General features: G+C 39.2%; 1 protein-coding gene across 5 annotated transcripts; it reads left to right on the forward strand.

The window, feature by feature from the left end:
* Positions 1 to 1135: 1135 nt before the first annotated feature.
* On the forward strand, positions 1136 to 21252 carry prrc2b (proline-rich coiled-coil 2B). Of its 5 annotated transcripts, none has more exons than XM_032569666.1 (31): positions 1136 to 1310; positions 3734 to 3911; positions 4000 to 4177; positions 4560 to 4662; positions 5025 to 5088; positions 5321 to 5464; positions 6369 to 6682; positions 6783 to 6907; positions 6995 to 7158; positions 7634 to 7721; positions 7811 to 7979; positions 8328 to 8661; positions 8752 to 8930; positions 9093 to 9288; positions 9462 to 9666; positions 10134 to 12140; positions 12260 to 12423; positions 12620 to 12735; positions 13550 to 13694; positions 13848 to 13924; positions 14084 to 14371; positions 14503 to 14601; positions 15171 to 15360; positions 15444 to 15541; positions 15626 to 15753; positions 15863 to 16103; positions 17117 to 17284; positions 17393 to 17472; positions 17591 to 17672; positions 17910 to 18119; positions 19122 to 21252. In XM_032569666.1, exons 2-31 carry the CDS (start codon positions 3797 to 3799, stop codon positions 19293 to 19295), a joined length of 6645 nt encoding a protein of 2214 aa, XP_032425557.1. In that variant the 5' UTR covers positions 1136 to 1310; positions 3734 to 3796; the 3' UTR covers positions 19296 to 21252. The 5 variants fall into 5 exon arrangements, with proteins under 5 accessions (XP_032425557.1, XP_032425556.1, XP_032425554.1 ...); XM_032569665.1 differs by having other exon boundaries at positions 4003 to 4177; positions 12257 to 12423; XM_032569663.1 differs by having other exon boundaries at positions 12257 to 12423; positions 19122 to 19295.
* Positions 21253 to 22873: the final 1621 nt, after the last annotated feature.

Here is a 22873-nt window from a genome sequence, read left to right on the forward strand (position 1 = left end):
GCTAGCATTTAATGATCCTCATTTTTTAATAACATTTATCTCATGTTGCACATGATAAGAAAGTAATAGCTTCTCTTACTCTTCAAACTACCAACACTTCTGCTCAAACATGTATGTGTTTAAGCTATTAACACACTCTAGTAGATGCCAAGCAAAGAGTTGATTTTATTATTTGTGCATTTAAAGACAAATAAAAATAAAAATAGTAGTATTTCAGGCAGTGACAAATTATCTTTGGATGTTCTTAAGGATTCCATTAAGAAAGCAAAATGATAAAATTGAAGCATCTGTGTGTTTAACACAAAGTTGAATTTAGTAGTATCATTCAGTTTTATCTTAGCAAATTTCATCCCCTACTCAATAGAAATCAAACATTCAGTTTCTAGAAAAAAAATTAATAAAATAAGAACAAATAAGACAAACTTACAAAAACAAACAAACAAAAAAGTTTCTTTTCACACCATGGAAATCTCCTCAAAAAACATTTTAAACTCTTCATCATCCATTCAAGATATCTGTTTCCTTGTGCAACTTTTTATACCACATTTTCCTTCCACTTAACTTTCAGTTAATACACTTATATCTCAATAAACACAAGGGTACCATTGACTGAATTCGTGACAACTGTGAAGTTAGTAGTCTTCCCCATAACTATGTAAAACATAAAATGCATAAAATAACTTCTCTGCATTAAAAGTCTTTTTTATTGGTTTAATGTTTTGTTGAATATTTTAATTGGCTGTAAGCCACAATTACCATTAACAAAAGAAATATTTAATCATAAGTATATCTGTCTGAGTGTAATGAATCTAATATATAAGTTTTACTTTTTGAGTTGATTTACTGAAAAAAAATTGCTGAAATTCTAATTCATGCATCTTTGTAAAAATGTATTATCTTCAGAGAATTTGTGCTATTAAATAGAGGTCGCAGTGGTGCTTGAGTTACTTAAAACGTGTTTTCATGAAGCCTTTTATCATTTGATCAAGCATAAAGTTTTAATTTTGATCCTAACTATTGTTTTTTTTATATATATTTCAAGTTGGGTGTTTGTGTAATGATTAAAATTGACCAGCAGGTGGCAACTGCTGAACTTGCTTCGTTTACGGACGCCGATGTTAGCCGAGTCAATCCAGCCTACACCGTGTTCTTCATTCTCAGGCCGGGTAGGACCCCAGCAACAACTCTTCTATCGGTTCAGCCTATGAAGATTGAGCTTTACAATCGCAACCCATCCTCCGAATAGACAACGTTTTGTGGAACTATATCACTGTCACTGAGCAGAAGACATTCTTAAATTGTTTAATCCGGTGAGTCCTAAATGCGGAGCTGTGTCAAATTGTCTGCCTCGTATTTTTCTCGGCTGCTCAGTTTTATGGTTGCTTTGTTCTGAGCAGCAGCCATTTTTAATCGCCTTGTCCTACATTCCCCGTCGCCGTCTACAGCCCGTTCAAAAAGCCCAGCAAAGGTTGAAATTTTTTACTTGGATACAAGGGCTTCATAATGACTAAAACTAAAAATCCACATTAAATTATATGTTCTTGGAACTGAAATGCACTGTCAAATTTCTGGCCTGTACGGGGTTGGATTTGCAGCGGTACGCTGGAAGTTTAACGGGATTTTCGTTTTGCTAGTTTTCCTCCAACAAGCTTCGACTGTCGAGGGCAGTTAGCCGAAGCAAAATTTCTGCTCTATTCGTCTTTATAAAAAATAAATGTAACCAAAGACAACAGAGTTACAGTAAAATTGATGGAACTGCAATAATAGTTAAAGTTACAAGAGTCACTCGCTAGCATTTAATGTTTACATAGCGTTTTTGATTAAGCCGTCAAAATAGCATATCCAAGGTTAGCGGTTACCCATTTAAATATTATTATCGATTTTAAGTGTCGTATTTAGATATCATACTATCTTGTCTATTAAGGTTATAATTCAACATAATATTGTGCTTTAAAAAAAATAATTGTTCGGGCTTTTTCCAGCTAAGTGTTTGTTGTCAGATTTCAACGCTAGCATTAGCATTAGTACTAGCTTTCAGCTAAACAACTGACAAGTCGATACGAATAGCTTAAGTGGAGTTATTATGATTAATTATGCTATAGTATATTCCGGTGTGTGCTTACGTGATTTTTAAATGTGAAATCTATATGTTTTTGGATCTAAGGCGTTAGCTGTGAAGTTTCTAACTTACAAAGATGAACCAGCTGCTAGCTTGAAATTTGGTATTTGTGGATATTTTTTGTAAAATCAAATTTACAAAATTACGCAGGAGAAATCACCTCCATTTATCCATTTTAAATATACAATTGAAATTCTTTGTGGATGGATGTACTTCGTTTTAAGTCCCAGTGAAACGCCTATGCGGAGTCTAGTCTCGGGTGGCCTCCAACACGTTATTGACTAATTCTAGGATTAAATGCCATCGTGTCCCGTTATGTTTACAGTTGGATCAGGAATATTTTAGTCTCCTATAAAGGGCCAATCTGCTGGCGGCTTGCTACCTGTGTGTATTAGCATTTGAAATTTTCACAAATCTCTCATTTTTTCTGATGCATTTCGTGATGTAATGTATGTAGTTTATGTTCACGAGTTTTATTGTGGGTAAAAGTAAATACTAGTTGCTGAAAGGTATCAGGATTCTTGAATATATTGAAATTGTACATTGATTAATAACATATTTTTCTATCAAAAGTAAAGATATGTCCTTATTGTGAATAGTCTATATGTCACTGCTCTTGTAGACAGATCAAGTTTTTAATTTATGCTGAATCTGTTTAGATAAGTGTGACATCATCGAGTTATGTCTACTATTTGGCAGTATTCCAAAAAGTAAAAGTTAAATGACAAATTGTTGATTGTGAGGTACTGAACTAATGACCAATACTGATCTAGACCAACACTTATCACCTATTAAGCTGTTTTTGACTCGAATAACTACAAAAGTCTGCATAGACCAATGTTATGTGTTGGAGTAAATTGACAAAATCTACATCAGATGTCATGCATGGGATTCAAGGGATGCACTCTTACCTACTTAGATATTGTGTTTTAACACTGTGTGCTTGTTCTACTTTTTCAAAATGGCATCAATCTGACACCAACTCCGTGTCAAACATGATGGCCCGGCGAATACAAACCTGAGTCAAAGGCTGCACACTGCATCCTGAAATGACCCAATTCAGATTTTTTTTGACATAATGCGACCTGTATCTGATCTTTTCATGACATTCTGAACAACACAGGTCGGATTCTTTTCGAATGCGACCTGAACGTCACTGATGCTCGACAAACCTTACTATTCTCTGTCCTGATACGCGCAAGCTGTTAGAGAAACAACAACCATGACAGTATAATGAGGATTAAGTTGTTAATATGCTGGCTTCAAATGTATAAACTATGCTCCACCTTTAGCATCCATTATTACTTCCGCATACACTGAGCACTTCTTCTTTTTATGGCGGTCGCCCGTTCACACCGGAGAACACATTCAGGTCGCATATATTTGGAAGTGCGAACGGCCATGGCACATAATATCCGATTTGACAAAAAAGTCTGAATACGGTCACTTCAGGCTGCAGTGTGAACGCAGCCAAAGTGAAATTTCATTAAATGTTTGAAAAAATTCAGTATTTGAAAAGTTGAAAATCTGACTTTTAAATAAACTCTTCTCTGCTAAAAAAAATAAATAAAAATAAAAATTTATTTATATAATGGGCACTATTTTTCTTTGCAGAATCAGAAGGCACTGGGAAGAGGCGCAAAGAAAAATTTTCATACTCGATGACATTACATCGAAATGTCCGATCGTTTGGGGCAATTAACCAAGTCCAAGGATGGGAAAAGCAAGTATTCCTCACTCAGCCTATTTGACAAGTACAAGGGAAAATCAATAGAATCTCAGAAAAATACAGGTAGGCTTGTGTGCATGTTTTCCTTTTTTTCTCAGCACAGCTGTCTTTAATCTTGTATTTCTTAATCTGGTCCTGCTCTGTCTCCCAGTAGTTACGCGACATGGCTTGCAGAGTCTTGGCAAAGTGGCAACAGCCCGGCGTATGCCCCCACCCGCTCACCTGCCTAGTCTAAAGTCTGAAAACAAAGGAAACGATCCCAACGTGATTATAGTGCCCAAAGACGGTACAGGATGGGCGAACAAGCAGGAACAAACCGATCAAAAGAGGTACATGGGCAAAACGTTACGAGCATCTCAAATCACCGTGTGTCAAGCAAATCATAAGCAGTAGTTTTATTTCTAATTATTTTAATAATAGATCTAAGTGGCTGTCTGATTTGTAATTTGAAAACAGAATTTTACAATTTTCAAATTTCTAATATTTAGGTACATCCATTTATTGAAAGAGATTAGTACCTCCTAACAAATTAGCTTCAACTTAAAGACTGTAGTTTCTTTTTTAAGAAGAAAAATCTGAATAGACGAAGTTTGAATTTTACACTGGTTGCTTTGTAACTGGGCCCAGTACACCAGTCCAAAGACTTTTGACTCTTTGTCTGTTCTGTCACCTTGAATTTTAACATTGTTCTTTTCTATTTTTGCCTTTTAGTTCCAGTGCATCTACGCCACTGCTGCCGGAGTCGCAGCCGCAGCCGGCTTTACAGAAATCTGTCTCCAATCTTCAGAAGTCCTCACCAGTAGCCAACCAGGAGGTGCGTGTGTACCTACGGCTGATTATCTTTCTTTTAAACTAATACCAACTGCTTTAGCTTCTACCTTGTTTTTTTCTTTTACACAGTTTGATTCCCTGAGTTCATTTATACTTAGGACTTTGACGTATTGCGTTCAATATCAGAAAAATCAACTGGAATATCTCCGGTAACTGGAATTTCAACAATCCTCCTCAAAAAATTCCAGTAAAATGTAGCCATAATGTCATTTTCAAGCTTCTACTTCTTGGGAAAAATAAGATGCAGTATAGAAGAGGTTGATGTTTAGACTCAAGGATGTTGTATCTTTCCCTTCAAAGTCATCAGCACTTGGGCCAAAAGCTTAATTTCATTCTCTTTCACAGAACACAAACACAGGTGGACCAAAGCAATGGGCCCAGCTAAATGGAAAGGCAGTAGAGCAAGATGGTGAGCAGCGTAATTTTACTTGGTCATATATGTAAATTAAAGTGATGTGCTTTAATTTACACGTCACTTCTTCTGGTGTGTCCTTCACACCAGAAGAACACCAGAAGACTGTTCTTCTGGTGTGAAGAACAGTCAGCGGTTAAAGATTTGTGTCGCATTTCCTGTTAAACATTCCTCCATGAAATCTATAATGCTGAGTTGTGTTAACACATGTTTTTTTTTATAACTTCAGGTTCAAGGGCCTTAAACCGACTTCAGCCCTTCTCTCACGAGGAATTTCCCACCCTGAAGGCAGCTGGAGAACAGGACAAAGTTGGCAAGGAAAGAAGCGGCTTCGATCCGTCGTATGGGCCCGGACCAAGCCTCCGCCCTCAGAGTAGGTTTAGCTCTTACTTACAAACCCTAAACAAGCTCATGTATTGAGGAAAGCAATGCTTTGGATTACTATTTTCAAAACTTGTCACATTTTTGCTTATAGACCCTCTAAGATCAGCATTTAAAACTCCATCTTGGGCTCATAAAGCCCAAGATGGAGTTTATGAGCCCATATATAAGTTATAAGTTATATAATTATAGAACTTATTAGAAACAAATGGGTTTAGATCGAGCCAATAAATCCTTTCAAAAACCCTACAAAATATATATATCTTGGTAAGCAAGGACATCTCTCCTAAAATGGCATTACTTAAACAAAGATGTTAGACCTACAGAAAGAAAAGATCTTGATCAGACTATTATTTCAACTTGATGTATAGAGACTTCTTTCTGAAGACGGCTTCTGCATGAACATTCAAAAGCTTAATGTAGAAACTCATGAGTCCAATGAGAGACCTAAGGAGGTTTTAAAATAATTTTGAACTCCGCTTTCCACCACTTGGAAAGTGGAGAAAATTCATTTACCAACATTCCCATGTCTGACAGTCCAAACAAACTACAAGATTCTAAAATAAGTTTCCAATAACCCTAAAATGTTTCCATGAGTCCTACAACAGGCTTTGGACATCCAAATGCTAATTATAAAGGAGGTTGGGTGTAATAATTTGTAATAACAACACTTGTAATAAAATGCACATCTGTTTTTTTTATCTTCTGTATAAGGACAACAAGGTAACTTTTTCAACAAATAAAAGGTTAGACATCGATATGTGAACATTTCAGAAATAGATGACTCTATGTAACAAGATTATCCTAAGGAGTAACATCAGAAACATCATGTTGTTTTTGACTTTGAGGGTGAAGCGACTACCAAAAAACCTCTCTGGTTTTATCTTGCTTTGAAGATGTGACAAGTTGGAGGGAAGGTGGTGGCAGGAACCTTCAGCCCTCCTCCCTGACCCTCAGCCTGCCAGCAGATCCTGAGGGTAAGACCACTGCCCTGGGTGAGACTGGCTCTCCGCCGGCCTCATCGCACCCTTCCTCTGCCACCGGCACCACCTCTGCTACCGCAGTGACTGCTCAGTTACCGAGCCTTGACCCCAAGGAGCCTTCCCTCAGACCCGCCCAGCCAGTCCGCAGACCAGCCGTCCCTACTGCCCTCCAGTATCAGCTTCATCACACTTCAACCGCTGTCTACCACGACATGTTGCCTGCATTTGTAAGTACTTTTTTGTCCTAGACTTTCTAGGCCTTTGTGGACAGACTCACAAAGAACTTGGTTTACAACTGACGCAATATATTCAATTTTACATTTTCAGATGTGTGCTAAAGAGACGCGTGAAACGCCAACTGCTGACAATGTTACTACCACCGCAGCAACCCCAGCACGATTTGACAACAAACCCACTTTTAGACCAAGCTATGCCAAACCAGAACTTGTCAAGTAAGTACAATATGTAAGCTGTAAAGATTATTTCTTTATACTAGATGAGCTATTGTTAATTACATATTTTTCAATTTGTGATTACAGCGGCGATTTAAGAAGAGAGAACCGCTTTGTCCGTGCTGCAGCTCGTCTATCTTCTCAGCCCATCCGCAGGCCCAGCGACAGACCAGCGCGTCCAGCCATTATTAACCCAGAGGACCTGAAGGATCTGGATGACCTCGACAACGATTGTGAGGACGGATGGGCCGGTCAGTATTTCTTCTACTAATATATTGCTGTTGTTTTTCCTATTATTGGAGGTGTAATTATCCTCTCTGTGAAATAGATTCTTGTTTATGATTTACAATGTCTTGTATTATAAAAAGCACTTGTTAGTCTTATCTAGAAAAAACTAAAAGTTGGATACACTGTACAAAATCATCCTCTCTTTTATTCTACCTGCTTGACATTAATTCAGACCTATCTTTTTCTGTATTGGGTCATAAGATTTATAAGATTTTTATTATTCTGGGATTTACCCAAAAATATGTTTTGTAGTCTTAATAGACACAAAGTAGGAAATGCTTAATCTGATTTAATGTTGAACTGTAAAAAATAATAGCCATTAGTTTAGATGCTCTTGCTTTAAATAATTAATTTATACTTGATATAAATTGAAATCGTTGATGTATCATGAATTATCTGACATTGTTGCTTTTTTTCTGGTTTTATTTTTCCCTTCAGGTCTTCACGAAGAAGTTGACTACAGCGAGAAGCTCAAGTTCAGCGATGATGAAGAAGAACACGCCTGTAGTGATAAAAATAAAATGTGGTATGAGCTCTTGCTCCATTGCTTAGTATTGCTCTGATGTATAGCCACAACCTTATTCATAAGTTTTTGGTTAAACCTTTGTATCTTAGGGCTGAGTGGGAGAGAGAGAAAGAAAACCAGCGAGACTGCCAGTCCTCTCTTAGTTCAGGAGAAGCAACTTACTCTCAGGAGGGCGCAGATGACAATTATTCTTCCCAACATCATCACCATGAGTCCCATAGGAAACCCATCAGCAGATATCTCTCTACTGACAGTCAGGTAACTACTCACAATATACAGCATTCTCCCTACTTTGATGTACCTCTTTTGAGATTCATTCTGTGTGATCTTATTTAAAAAAAGTTTCTATTAGTTTCTTTTTAATGACTGAATAATGGAGCACTATAAAGCTTAAGGAAAAAGTAAAATGTTAACTATGATTGTGAAATAAGAGATCATGTTTGGTTATTTGTGGGGTACAGTAATTTCAAAAATGCAGAATTAAAAAGAAGAAAGTTTATCATTTAATCATAACCAGTTTTGTATGCACTTGAGGAATTTGTCAAATGTAGAAAATTCAAACAAGGAAGCCCGAATTATCTGCTTTCAACTGTTTTTGCCCTGCAGAAAAACCACAGTGAACCACCAACTGACTCAGACGATCACCAGCGGTCTCAAAGTCAAGCACCAGCCAGAGCAAAATACCTGTCTCCTGAAGTATCCGAGGCTGTTGAGAGAGCCCGGAGACGGCGAGAGGAGGAGGAGAGGCGTGCTCGGGAAGAGCGACTAGCTGCCTGTGCTGAGAAACTCAAAAAGTTAGACGAGAAGTTTGGGAAGTCTGAAAGACCTGCATCAAAGACTGAAGATATTCCGAAGGAGGCCGAGGGGAAAGAAGCCCCACTTTCTCCTAACCGGGAACACAGTAAAGGCCATAATGAAAACTGGCAGTATAGCACAAAAGGTAGAACAAACATAAAAATCCAAATAAAAACAAAATCATGAAAGGTTACCAGGTGTTGAGGATTGTCTTTTGTCATTTAATGATCTGCAGAAGGAAGTGAGTGTCTGCCAGTCAGCTCCTTTGGCCATAGCTATCGTGAAGAGCACCATCGTAGCAGTGATGATGATGGCCCGGAACCTTCCTCCCCTTCAGACGACTACAGTGGACGCCAAGTGTCCAAACCAGTTCCACCCCGCTTTCAAAAGCAGCTACAGCACCACCAGCAGCAGGTCCGAACCAGATTTATCTCCATTGAATAATAAAATGTTTTCTTTTCAAAATGAGATTTTTTTCTTTCTGAGTCTTATTTTGGCAGATAATTCATCAAACTTTGAAAAGCTTTAATACTTGGAACATTTCTCAACTTTTTGTGTGTTCTGCACACTCCGTAGGAACAAGCCCCCAAAATGCAGAACTGGCAGCAGTCCAGTCATCCTTCAAGCTCAAGTCATAGCCAGCGGGGCTATTATCCCCAACATGTGCTCGGGTTTGATCCCCGCTGGATGATGATGCCACCTTTCATGGATCCACGCATGACACAAGGCCGCTCTCCGGTGGACTACTACCCTGGTCCTATTCAGTCTTCAGGTAAACAAATAAAGTGGTTTAAAAATCTATGTTGTGTGATGGATTAGCAATGTTGTAAAATTAGCTATTGGCCACTGAACTTTAGAAGAATCTCACCAGCAATTGAAGTTGATCTCATGGATATATTGCAACTGTACTAAAAATGTATTTAAACTTTTTCATTGGTGTATCAGGAATGGTAAAACCCATTGTGCATCAAGACCACCTGAACAGTCCTAGCTCTGATGAGGGATGTCATTCCAACCTACACCAAGAGAGACGGACCCCGTCTACTGAGCCTTATCCAGTTTGGAGTCAAGATGGCTACCCTCTACGCAGCTTCACTCCACCCTATCAGAGACAGCATGAAACTTCTGATAGTGACCTGTCAGGGGAAAGGTTAGTTGATGTGTTTAAAAAAAAATAACATAAAATCTTGTAAATTGTAAAATGCTTAAATTAATATATGAGGACCGTGCAATTTCTAGAAAACAGTCAAGGTAGAAATAACTGGTCTTCTATGTTTAATCAGGGTTAAAAAATAAATTAAAAGTTCGAAAGAATACTGCTACACAGTTTTGAATTGAAACTAACAGCTGGTAAAGGCAAATATTTGTTCATATAGTATTTTGCTTTTTAATAGTTCTATAAGCTGAAAATACCTAAATCTAATTCGTCAGTTTGTTGGTCCATGCATCAATTCCTCCCTCACTCCTTCAGAAATGGGCTACAAAGGATTGACAGTAATGACAATTTGAATCTGGAAAACTAAATAACAGAATCACAGTGAGAACCTTGTTTCTAATTAAAAAGAAAAAAGTGATTATTGACTTTGCTTGCTTTTGTTCCCCTTTTTTTTTTTATAGAGGTCATATTGCCCCTTCACAACGGGACTCTTTTGAAGATGGGACCAATCAGAGCTTGACCCATAATAGTGATGATCATCCCCATAATGCTTACTATAGCCGAGACTCTGATAAAGAACGCAAACACCATGACACCGGCCTTCTCACCACCGCTCAAAACCTCTGCCAGAAGAGTGAAGGCACAAAGCAGGACCCAAGAGACAAACACCTGAAAGATGCTCTTGATTCTTATGACCCATTCTTAGATGGGTCCAAGGACAACTGGAAAAGAGATGGAGGAGGCCTCAGTTCCCCAAGCCAGTGGCCCGAAGCTAGTTCTAACAATAGTGTCAACCAGACATCTGAGACCAGTGGTCGGACATTGATTCGTAGAACTGGGCCCATCAAGAAGCCGGTCCTTAAGGCTCTCAAATTGGAAGACAAGGAAAATGAAAAGCCTAAGCCTGAACCTGAAGAGAAGCCTGTCCCCTATCGTCTGGAGAAGGAAGTTCTCACTAATGTTTATGATTTGAAGAAAGATAACCAGCCTGCCAGTAACAGGCGTCCAGCATCACCTGTTGTTGAGAAACAGCCCGAGGAGAGGCTGCGGCAGTCACCGGCTCTTAGCAAAACGGACCGGCCTCTTAGCACTCACAGTGATGACTTCTCTAAGGAAACCCACCTGGGCAGTGGCAGGAGCCAGTTACTTAGAGAGGGCCAGGAAAATAACCGAGATCCTCAGGCCCCCCGGCGCAATAACTGGATATTCATCGATGAAGAACAAGCGTTTAGTTCCGTCAGAGGAGGAGGTAGAGGTCGCAGTCGAGGCTTCAGGGAATTTAGCTCCAGAGGTGGAACCCGTGGTGGCCGAGGTGGGGATAACCTCAGAGGAGGATATAACAACAACAGCGGTGGTGCTCCGAGAGCTGCTAGAGGTCGAGGACCTCCCAGAGACCTCCTGAAGGTTGACGAGTTCCAGAGAGGCAAACCTCGCAGACGAAATGTCAGTGAGACCTTGAGCGAAGCATCGGAGTATGAAGAACTTCCCAAGAGGCGGCGCCAGAAGGAAGCGGAAAACAGAGAAGGTTACACAGAGTCCGGTGAGGTTCGTAAGGCCGATAGAGATTCTTGGAGGTCCAACAAGGTGTACACCGATGACCAGACAGCCTCAGATAACAGAGAAAAGGCAAGGATGAGGGGTTTTGGAGGTCGCGTTCTGCCTCCCAGACTGAACACAACCAACAGTTACAATCGAACCTTTGGAGGGTCGAGGGACATTTCTTCCTGGAGGGGCCGGGGAACCCAATTCAACAGCAACAGTAGCTTGATGCAAGAGAACGGTTATGGACCTGGAGCTGAGGTCGCTTATTCCCGCAGACCTCCAGTGGAACGTGATGCTCTCAAGTACACTCCGAAATTTTCAGGCTCTTTCACAGAAAATGGTGGCGAGGTCCGTGAAGGAGAATACTACTTTGAGAACGACAACCCTGACAGACAGATCCTGAGACGGCGGCGTCCCCCGCGTCAAGACAAGCCTCCCCGTTTCCGACGCTTACGACAAGAACGGGAACCCGGTTCAAATCAGTGGACGAGCGATGAGTACGTCAATGGAGACTTTGCGAATCCCTGGCCTACTCGCTCCAAAGGCAGCGGAGATGACCACTGGCCCGGTGGTCACTTCTCAGGACGCTCCAGCCAGCCTGGTCAGACTGAAGAATGGGAGACGGGATCAGACAACAGCGACTTTGGTGACTGGAGAGGGAAGCAAGGTGGGAGCGGGAATCTAGCTGTGCAGGGACATGTTGACATTCCCTCAGACTCTGCTCACAGTGAACCCGGCTCTGGTGAGAAGAGGGAGCTTTCAAAGAGAAGCTTCTCTAGTCAGAGACCGCTGGTCGAGCGACAGAACAGAAAAGGAGAGCCTTCCCTGCTAGAGGCAAGCAAGATGGTACGCACATCTGAAAATCCCTCCTCTTCTTCATCTAACAGGAGTGACAGTTGGCAGAACGGAGGGACTTCTTGCAAGAGGTGAGGCAAATTCTAGTTATACCATCTTTTGTTTGGTTTTATGTAATGCTTTTACATTTTTGATAGTCACTGGAATCAGTTAAAATACTTCTTTATTGCCTCTGTTTATACATCAGCAGGAGCCCAGATGAGACTGGTCCAGTCTATAGCTTAGAACCCCCAACAGAGGACAGGGAGCCCAGTGAGCTTACAGGGAAGAAATTAGACAAAGAAATGAAACCTGGATCGATCAAGACGGACATTGTTGAACCGCTCACGCAATATGAACTCAGCAGCTACCCCAGTGAGTTTTTTTTTTTTTTTTTGTCTTATGTTGATTGAAATAAAGCAACGCTTGTTAAAGCTGTGCTTTAGGTCAGATCCATGGCCCGCTTTTGCTTTCTTTCTTACATACAAAAAGCATAGGTGTTAATGAACAGCAGTAGTTTCTTGTCATCAGATAACTTTGCATTGACTGCCAACCTCTTTTCTTTTAATAGTTGATGCTGATGCAGTGGGACAAAACGTGGACCCAGATGGATACCAGGATGCCTTGTCAAAAAAGCAACGACGTCCTCAGGAGGATGAAAGGCGGAGAAAAGATCAGGGACCTTCTGTAAGTTAAACATATGCTAAGAAAAATGGTTGGAGACAATACATTACAGTTTTGGGTTTTTTAAGAGAAAATTGTCACTGGTTAATAAATATTTTGGTGAATTAGGCTACAATGTTTTAGAAGTAAATTTTCCATCAATGTACAGTCCAATCAGTGTGGAAAAGGCTATTTATCTGGGTGAAAACATTCTACCAAGAGGACTAAGATTAAGTTGAGTACTGTAATAGTAATTCAAGCTGAACATAGAAGACCTTTAGCATTTTTTAACAATTTCCTAAGAAATTATTACAGTAAGGTAATATAAAAGTTAAGTTTGTAGAAAGGCATTTTACATGTTGTTCTTTTGCAATCTCTGTATTGTTAAAAGCAGCTGTCAAAATTCATTATCAAATATATTTTATGAATAATTGATCCGAGCCAGTGATCCAGTTGTCAATAACACTTGTAGTTACTGAACCCTAAATTGCCCACACATCTAAAATCCACTCTGATTTAGTCCAGAATACATACAGAAAACTCTTTTATGTAGGATATTTTCCGTAACCCAACTGTAAAGCCCAAACTAGCCTACTTTACTGCTCATCCTGACAGACTTCTGCTGGGAAGAAAAAGTCTATTAGGCTTTTTCATAATAACCTCAAGCATTGTTTTCTGCGTTCTAGCCTCTGTCGGGCTTATTTGTGCCTATAATAGAGGTCTGTGAAAAGTCAAACAAGCAGAATAAATCAGTTTGGTTGCAATAGTTATGCTGAAATTTAGGATATTGTCTAGCTTTAAACAATTTCCTCTGTTTCTTTTTTTTTGTTGTTGTTAGGTGCAGGTCAAGAACAGAACGGCCTCTTCCAAGATACCGCCACGCTTCATCAAAAAGCAGGGAAGCATGAGCCTCGAGCAAACGGAGGAAGCAATTTCTTCACCGAACAATCTAGGAACAGAAATCTGGGAGACCAACAGTTCAGGTAATATTTGTTTGTTTGCCATTATAATGACATTCATATTTTCATCTGATCGGCAAATATTATTTTGAACGAGGAGACAAAATACAATGTTAAAATTTGTTTGCATTTTTTATTCTTCACCAATAATTTCCTGTGTTCCTGTTTCTTTTGTAGCTCTCTCTGTGCAGTCTTCAGGGGGAGACTCATGGACTAAACAGGTGTCTTACACTGGGAGTGAACCCAACTCTGAGGTAGCATGCATGAAACTCTGTGTTTTCCGCTGTTGAATACAGTTACTAGAATGTTAATTAGTTGTTTCTGGTGTTTGTGGCTGTTTATCAACTAATAGAGCATTTTTAGGATAAATCTCACTCGAAGAAATGTAAATATAACATCACCTCCTCCACCAGGATTCCGATGCTGGTCCAGAACAGAGTAAAGAACAGCACAAACCAGGACCCATCGGGAATGAACGTTCCCTGAAGAACCGCAAGGGCTCAGAAGGTGTGGACAGACTGGAAGGTGGCCCGATAACACCAGTCAACGGTGTGGATCTCCATGTGGACAGTGTACTTCCTGTGCCTCCAATTGAGTTCGGTGTCAGTGCCAAAGACTCTGATTTCAGCCTGCCGCCTGGCTCTACCCCAGTACCCGTCTCCAATCCTGTTAACAAGCTTCAGGATACGCTTAGCACGGATGTGAGTAACATGACACAATACATATCAAAGAGTGAGAAATTCAGGAAAAATAAAATGTGCAACTGTGATTTTTTTTTGTGTGTGTTTTTATGAAGGTGCAAATTAATTAATTCTAAAATTTTCCAAAACAGACATCTCTAAATCAGAGCATCCCAATGCTGCGTTCTAACCACCTGCAGCCTGGCATCAGCCTCAATACCATCTTCCCCACTGCCGACCTCACTCTCAAGGTATCTGAATTTGATTTGTGTAAATACAAAGCAACGTGTATATTTTGTGGGGCTGAAACAACTCATTGGAGTAATTGTGATGAATCGATTATTGAAACAACCAATTTTTAAATTGATTAATTAACTGGAGTATACACACTCAAAAAAGCTCTTTTCTGCAGGAACAACATACTCAGAGCAGTAATTTTCTACCAATGTTGGCAGTATTTTTGCTACGAATGATCAAGTGTACGCTGAAGGAATGCTGTGTTATTACATTTTAGGCAATAAAATCCTTATTTAAAGAATTGTATCCTTATTTAAAAAAAGGACAATTTGTTTATTTGCATCTTTTAATTTTTTTCTAATATTGTGTAGGACAATCTGAAGTGGTTAAATAAAAAATTTGCTGAACGTGACAATTTATTTATCCGAATCCGATTAATCAGCATAATAATACGTAGAGTAATTGATTACAAAAATCAGTCTGTTTCTGCAGTACCGTTTCTGCCATGTAGATTTGTTGGATTATACTAGAAAAGCTAAAGCTAATTATGTGTGAAATTCTACTTCGCTTCTTTTCTCCGCAGATGGAGTCGGCACGTAAAGCCTGGGAGAATTCGCAGTCTCTCCCGGAGCAGGGCTCCCCCAGTGGTAGTGCTTCAGGCGCTCAGCCTCCCTGCAGTGTTGGGTCATCCTCTGGAGTCAGCTACAGCTCTTTCGGGGTTTCCATGCCTCCAATGCCTGTTGCGTCAGTGGCACCTTCCATGTCCATGCAAGGTATGATTTTATAAGTTTAATTATTCCCCAGTGGCTCAGTCAGTACTGAACTCAGAACTGTGTGCTTCCTAACCTTAATGTAGGTAATCCTATTCCTCCGTTGTATATGGACGGTCATGTGTTTCCGAGTCAGCCACGCCTCGTTCCTCCCACCATGACCCAGCAGCAGACCTATCCACAGGTTAAAAAAAAAAAAAAAAAACACACACACACACACCTGTGCATCAACACATTGCTGTAATGTTGCACTTTCTCACCCATTCAGGCCGCAGCAGCTCAGCAGATTCCCATCTCTTTGCACACATCTCTTCAGGCTCATTCTCAGCTGGGGCTTCGTGGAGGTCTGCCTGTCTCTCAGTCGCAAGAGATGTTTAACTCCATCCCCCCCTTCAGGTATTGGAAGCTGAAGCGTTTCATTGACCACCACTCATTCATTTATCATAACCTTCTCTCTGATATGCCATGCAAGTTTGATGATGGTCATCTTCCTTCCTCGGTTCAGGTCCCAGGTTTACATGCACCCCAACCTGTCGCAGCCCAACCCCATGGTGCTGTCTGGTGGGGCCCCCCTTAAGGGTCCTTACTCTGCTTTTCCTGGCATGCAGCCGTCAGATATGGTGAAAACCCAGTCGGGCTCACACTACCAGCCTATGAACGGCAACCAGCAGCTTGTTTACGACGGTCAGATGAACCAGGGGCCTGGTATGGGTTCCTCACAACTGATGGACTCCCAACTCATCCAGGTGAACTCAGTTTGGTAACACCTTAGCAAACAGATATACTTTTGATGAATTTAAGATTTTGACGTAACATGGATTTGTATTCGCCTACGTTTATTCTGATACTACTAAATAAAATTTAACCAGTTGCCTTCAAATCTTTAGGTAGTAAAAATTGTCCATCTATCTTTTATTTAATGTCAGTATAATTACATAGGTAGTTATGCATTGTTTGTACAAGTGCTTGAAATCTTTGAAAATTCTTGAATCTTTCAAGGTTTGGAAAATACTTGGTTTCTGTAAAAAGTCCTTGGATGTGCTTGATATTCAAACTATGCAATTTTGTAAAAAGGAAAAAAAAAATGCTATCCAACGTTTGCTATCTGAAGTTAAATCAGACCAAATTTGTGTTTTAGGTCAGTTGGAATTACCAAAATTATTTGTATTTGCTAAATGCCAGAAAACCTGGCGAGAATATTTTTTTGTAACGTTTTTAGACCAGTCATTTGTAAGGTGGGTTAGAGACATTTCAAAACATAAAATTTTAGGTTACATTGTCCCTGCTGTACATGTCTATCACAAGATGGTGTTAACAACAGTAATAAATGATAGCATAAAATCCTGAATTGAAGTTGTCTTCATTAGTTCATTTGTATCGTTTTTGACTCCAAGATGTGGTGCTGGAAAGTTTGAAAATTTACCTTGAAAATGCCTGAATTTTACTGTGGAGAAAAGTGTATGAAGTATTAGGTCTGTTGGAGAACATTGGTGAACAAACATCACAAGGTCTAAAAAATACAATTAAATTTACTTATGTCAGAAATACAAGTGCACACCAACATTTTTGGACCTTTACTTAGAAATAATGTAAAACTTTCCTTACATTTTGTCATTATGCGCTACTCGTGTCGGATAAAATGCATTGCGTTTTGTGATTGTAAGCTGAAAACATGTACAAGGTGCTGCAGCTTTACTTTAAAGACGTGTTAAACATTGCTTTGTTGTTAATGAAATGGCCCATTGTTTTATGTCACCAGGTGACGATGCCCCTTCCTGGCTCGCAGCTGCGTTACGGTCAAGCTCAGCAGCACCTCATCCTTCCCCAGTCCATCCAGTTGCAACAGGGACAGAACCTGTCGGTGGGAGGGCCACGCCGGATGCTACCACCAGGCTCCCAGGCTGCAGTCATGACAGGAAGCAGAGAGGCGAGTCTTTCTTGATTTTTGTTTTGCATCCTTCCGTTCTTTTTTTTTTTTTTTAATTGCCTTTTAATCTTTTTTTTTTTTTTTTTTTTACTGTGTTGTTTTCATCAGGGCTCACAGATGGAAATGAAAGGATTCCAGTTCTCTGAGAAGCCCAATCATTCCCCAGGTTTATCTGGAGGTTCCTACAGGTGATTAGAAGTTTTTTTTTATTATTATTCTTATTGTACTGAACTGTATATTGTGATAGAAGTAAGAATTCATATAAATTGCATCATATTGCTCTTAATAAGCGTCTGTCCTTGTCAGGCCTGGATCTGCGAGCCCCAGTGGAAAGCCTTCTGGTCCTGGTGGGCCTGTCGGCCCTCTGCCTACGCTTTTTACTCAGCAGGTGTGTATTTTTATTTTTTTTACGTTATTGTTCAGATGCTTTTGTGTCCATATAATATTTTTTAAACTTCGACAGTCCTAAAGGTTATTTTTTGTATTTAAAATAGAGAAAGTATATACAGAATAGATATATCTGATGATGTAGTGTGCAATTCTCTAATGAAATGGTAAATATATGCTTTTTATTTCCCACCGCTAATCTATTTTTCCCCTGCCCTCATTCTTTCATAATTACCAGGTGTCGCCTGCTCAAGGCAGCATGGTCATGCACATGCGGCCTCCCCCCACTGGCCCTTTCCCCAGTCCCATTCAGAGACCTGTCATGCAGGTCAACAAACCCGTCATCATCCGCTCCCCCCCTTACCCTAATCCTGGCCGCGACCCCTCCCATCCCACCCCTCCTTCAGTCCCTGAGCCCACAGTCAAGGGGCCAGAGGATGGCATGAAGGTGAGCCACCCACTATAAATATAGGTAATTTATTTTAATTCATTTTCTTTTTCTCTATTCTCTGTTCTCAATGCTTTTTGTATTTTACTTCCTTTTGACCTGAAGTAATGACCAGTTTTTATTAGCATGGTGTAATTTTCTTGTGTTCATATTAATTCTAGTAACTTGTCTAAGTTATTATGATTGTGCTCAATTTTTAACTCTTTCTCCCTTTGTAAGAATTTTTTTTTTAATTTTAATTAAATGCTACTAGCTAATGACTTTTTAAAAACATAATCTGATGTAAGGAATGCCTGTGCATGGTTAAGATTTGATGATGTATCTAAACAGCTTTTTTGTTCCTGCTTTTGATTAAACCTCCTTGATTCACTAGGTTTGCGGTGAAGAATTTCTGAACAGTTCATTTGTGTCATGTTAGTTGTGATTGACTAAACCAAACCTAGATTTATTTTGTCGGTAGAGAAGCACTGATGTTTTTTGTGTTTGAGTTCCTGGCTTTTAACATTTCTGTGCTATTTCTGTTATGTGATACTGGTGTTGGATAGCTCTTGATTTCCTTTTGGGAAATTTAAATAACATTTAGGATTTTTTTTTTATGCTTCCAAGATCTGTATAAGTTGAACATTTAATGCGTTAATGATTAAATTAATGAGAAAATCATCCAGTTTGGATAATTAAGTCAGATAAACTACATCAGTTATCTTTTATGACTGACTTCATATATTTTTGGACACTTTTAAACATGGACTCACACCGTTTCACAAAAATATATTTTTTTTTCTACAGGATCATTTCATATTGAACTTAAGCTCTGTCCAAGTTAGTTTGATGGTGAAAAACTCATGTAACTCCAGATGTGTTAAATTATACATTTCACTTAACATAAAGCAGCCTTTACATTTAGGAGACATTGTGCTATTGACTAGTAATTATATTAGGAGCAGAGGTTACATCACTGCAATTATTTTTTTCTTTCTTTTTTTTTTTTTTTTTCTTATGTAGAGCAAAGCATTGCGAGAAGTGCGCAAAGCGGTGGGGGAGGGCAAATCACCACCTCATCCTGGGGGCATGACCAGCAAACTCCAAGAACCCTTACACTCTACGGGTCAAACCAAACCAGCACGCACTGGAGCCATTAAACCCCAGGCTGTCAAAGTAGAAGAGGGCAAGGCATAACAATGGACCTTGAAGATCCTCATCGCCGCCAAGCCTGCCAACTCAAAGATCCTCGACGAAACGTGCGAGCCTTTGAAACACCCTCATTATCCCATGGCTCTGAAGCATAGGGGGGGGGTAAACATGCAGTTACAATGAATTAACCATGGACTTCCAGAACTGGACACTATTATTTCACACCAATTATAGAGATATATATAAATATGAATATATATTATACATACACACAGACCATCTTTTAAGCTGATCTCTCCAAGGTCCACTTTAACTTATTATTAGACCCTTTTAAGGAGAGACTGGTTTGGGGGAAAAAAAATATATATATATACTTGTTTTGTGTTTTTCTTGGTAAGTGTGGAAAAAGAAAGACGGCTAACTCAGATGGTTCACTTTTCATGCTGTTTTGCCAAACTGTATTTGCTTCCTGTATATGAACTGTAGCCCTACAGAACAGACCGGACACTTGATAACATAACCTACTGTAAGAAGCAAAGTCTGTTACTTCCTATTTAACAACTTTGAAATGCAGCGGGGCACTTTTTTTTTTTTGTCATTTCCTTTCAGAGTTTGCTAGTAAATAAAGGTTAACTTCATGACCACCCGTTCAAGCCACCTGTGAAAGACTTGTTTTATTAATTCATTATTTTAAAAAATAAATGTATTCCTTGCATGTCAACATTGTGCACCATCCCAGAATTGCATCTATGGAGGCACATAACAAACCCCATAAAGTTGTCAGAACTGCTTAGGTTAGTAGAAAGAAACCCTTCTTTTCATAAAATTGTTATTTGGTTTTTACATTCTGTTGCTCACCCTGCTCTATTTGTGAAATTAAAGGAAAAGGTCAGACTTTTGACAAAATCATATTTCTTCCTTGGAAACGTCACTGACATTAACGCCGTGTGCATGTGATGAGCTGACCGTGTGTGATATTGCAGGACTCATCCAGCATCTGGCAACAGTATTTTTCAGAAAGGGCTCAAAGTTAATGTAAGAAACCCTCCAATAGCTCAGTGAAATAACTTCCCTGTTGCTTTGCTTTGGTTATAATGAACTTGCTTGTCTACATGAAATGATTATTTTCTCTACATCCCTCTGGCTGGAGATTAGCTGAACTTAGGCTTCTGGGAAATATTTCTTAAACTAGAATTGAGATTCTATTGAACAACCCAGTAGGGAATTGTGAAGAAGCAGTGCAATTAATTAGCATCTGGTCTCTGAAGTGGCTCTAGCAATAAAGAAAAAAAAACAAAACCCTCACCTAACTGTAATCACAATCAGGGGGGCCATTTAGACTACTACTCTTTCTTTTTAAACTTGCTGCAAGGGGCATCAAGCATTGCTTTCTTCAGGAAAGTAAAGTATTTGTGTTTTGCTTCTTTTAATGTTTTATGTGTGAGCTCAGCTGTTCCAGGGGATTTCAAAGGTTTCTTTTTCTTTTCTTTTTTTAGGTGAGAATCGGCACTTTGGAACTCTGTACCAATGTGATCACTGGTTAGATGTTGCTATCATGCTCCTTGACACTACAAAATGTTTATCTTTGCTACAATGTTTCACTGTTTTTTATGTAAATGCATACTTAACTGTACAGTCATGCTTTATTAACTGGGGTACAGGCCAAAACTCAAGTTTTATTTTAAACATTGTGGCACGATAAAGGATTTGATGGTCAGCAAGTCACTGTTCTTAACATGAACTGCTTTCCTTTGGATCTGTTGGGCTTGGAGTGTTTTCATAGATATCTGCAAAAATTCACCTTTTTTCATCATTGTATCTTAAAGATGCTGCCCTGACTGTTTTTGTACTTAAGTGATACATTGTTTTGTTTTTTTCTTTCTTTGTCAGAGGACCACTGCAACATTTTATCGCTATCTTTTCAGATATTTGGTCAGTACTTTTCCTTGATTTGAAAAAACAGCTTATTGAAAGAAAAATAAAGCAGTTGTGGTTTCTTAAATGTATTGTTGATTATATGAACTTTCAAGAATGAAAATCAATTTTGCAAAATGTCCTGCACCCATGATGAAAAAGAGTACAAGATGGTTATATATTTTGTACCTTTATTATAATGTTTTTTGTTCCATCTATAACCTGTGGGAAATTCACTGTCACTTGCTTTGAATATTCCCTTCACAAGCTCCATACTGCCTCAGAAAAATACTAAAATCGTTTTGAAATTAAAGAAGTGTTGCTTTATGATGGTGGTTGTTTTTCCCTACAATCGGAATCGGCCAACAAAAAACCCGATCGGTGCTTCTCCAGTGTTGAAACGTGTCTACCTTGAGGCATGGCAGGAAATGGAAATGGTTGTGGTCCTGTGTGGAGTCTGGTACAAAATGCAAATAATTACTCATTTTCTGTTCCGCTTAACTTCTTATTCCTGAATCTAGCAAGAAAGCTCTTAAAAGATTGCTACATTTTCTGATAAAATGAATAAAGGTGCAAACATATTTTCAATTTCTGCTATAATTTCAAGTTTTTTTTACGTCATCTGAATAATTTAATGAAATTATGTTCGAAAAACAAAACATGTACTACTGAGAATTTAGCAGGCTCATAAAAAACCCAGTTTCTTAGTAGCTGTAAAAAATAATCGCATAATATGAAGTGCTATTTCTCGTTGCAGGTTATTAGAGTGCGCGCTCTGCTGGGACTTATTTCCCTGAATCTTCTTCTGTATTTATTTACACCAGTTGGCAAACCATGTCATAGGTGCAACACTGCCACCACACGGTTAGACAGAAATTTGTAAGGAGGGGAAACAAATGTGTTCTTCACAAAGAAAAAGATGAATCTAGCTTTTATTCTAATATATCCGAAGATATTTCATCAATGCATACTTAGGATAACGTAGTCCATGCTCATACTATTTTTCACATACTCCACTTTCCATAAAAAAAATATTCTGAAGAGTTCATGAGGCATGTAGGCGGGAGGAAGAAAGTTTTTTTCTTAAGGAATGCGGAAAAGGGGCATTCTTCTGCAACCCCTGTATTGTTAGTGGTCTACCTCCAAGCATTCTGAGTGTGTTTACCTCAAGAACAAAAAGGTAATTGGGTTTTTATTTAATACTAATTTTCCTCGCGGTTGTCGATATTCTGCCGCGCCATTGTATTTGATGTTTAGGTGCTCGTGCAAATAAAGCGATGGGTTTAAAAATTGCCGTTTTTAGCTGCGGTCAAGACTCAAAATTAGAGGTCTCACTTGAGATGTTGTGAATGAACTACCGATGCAGTCTCCATAATAGCTTCAAAGTAAGTACTAAGCATAGCTCGGCAGCTCATAGGCTGGGAATACATACTTCTTTATTGATTTTGGAACACTGACCAATTTGTTTTCACTATGTTGTGTTTTGGTGACCATTTTACATCAAACAGGTTATTTCTCACCCCATAACTTTCTTTGTGCTTTAAACATCTGTAAGGTGATATTCTAATTTTGAAGCTGAAGCATGGTTAAATTACGTTTAATATCATTTTAACATCCAGATGGGACACATTAGCAACCACCAGTATCAGATCCATCCATCCATCCATCCATCCATCCATCCATTCATCCATTCATTCATTCATTTTCTG

This window comes from Xiphophorus hellerii, chromosome 8, assembly GCF_003331165.1.
Source record: "Xiphophorus hellerii strain 12219 chromosome 8, Xiphophorus_hellerii-4.1, whole genome shotgun sequence".
Classification (NCBI taxonomy): domain Eukaryota; kingdom Metazoa; phylum Chordata; class Actinopteri; order Cyprinodontiformes; family Poeciliidae; genus Xiphophorus; species Xiphophorus hellerii.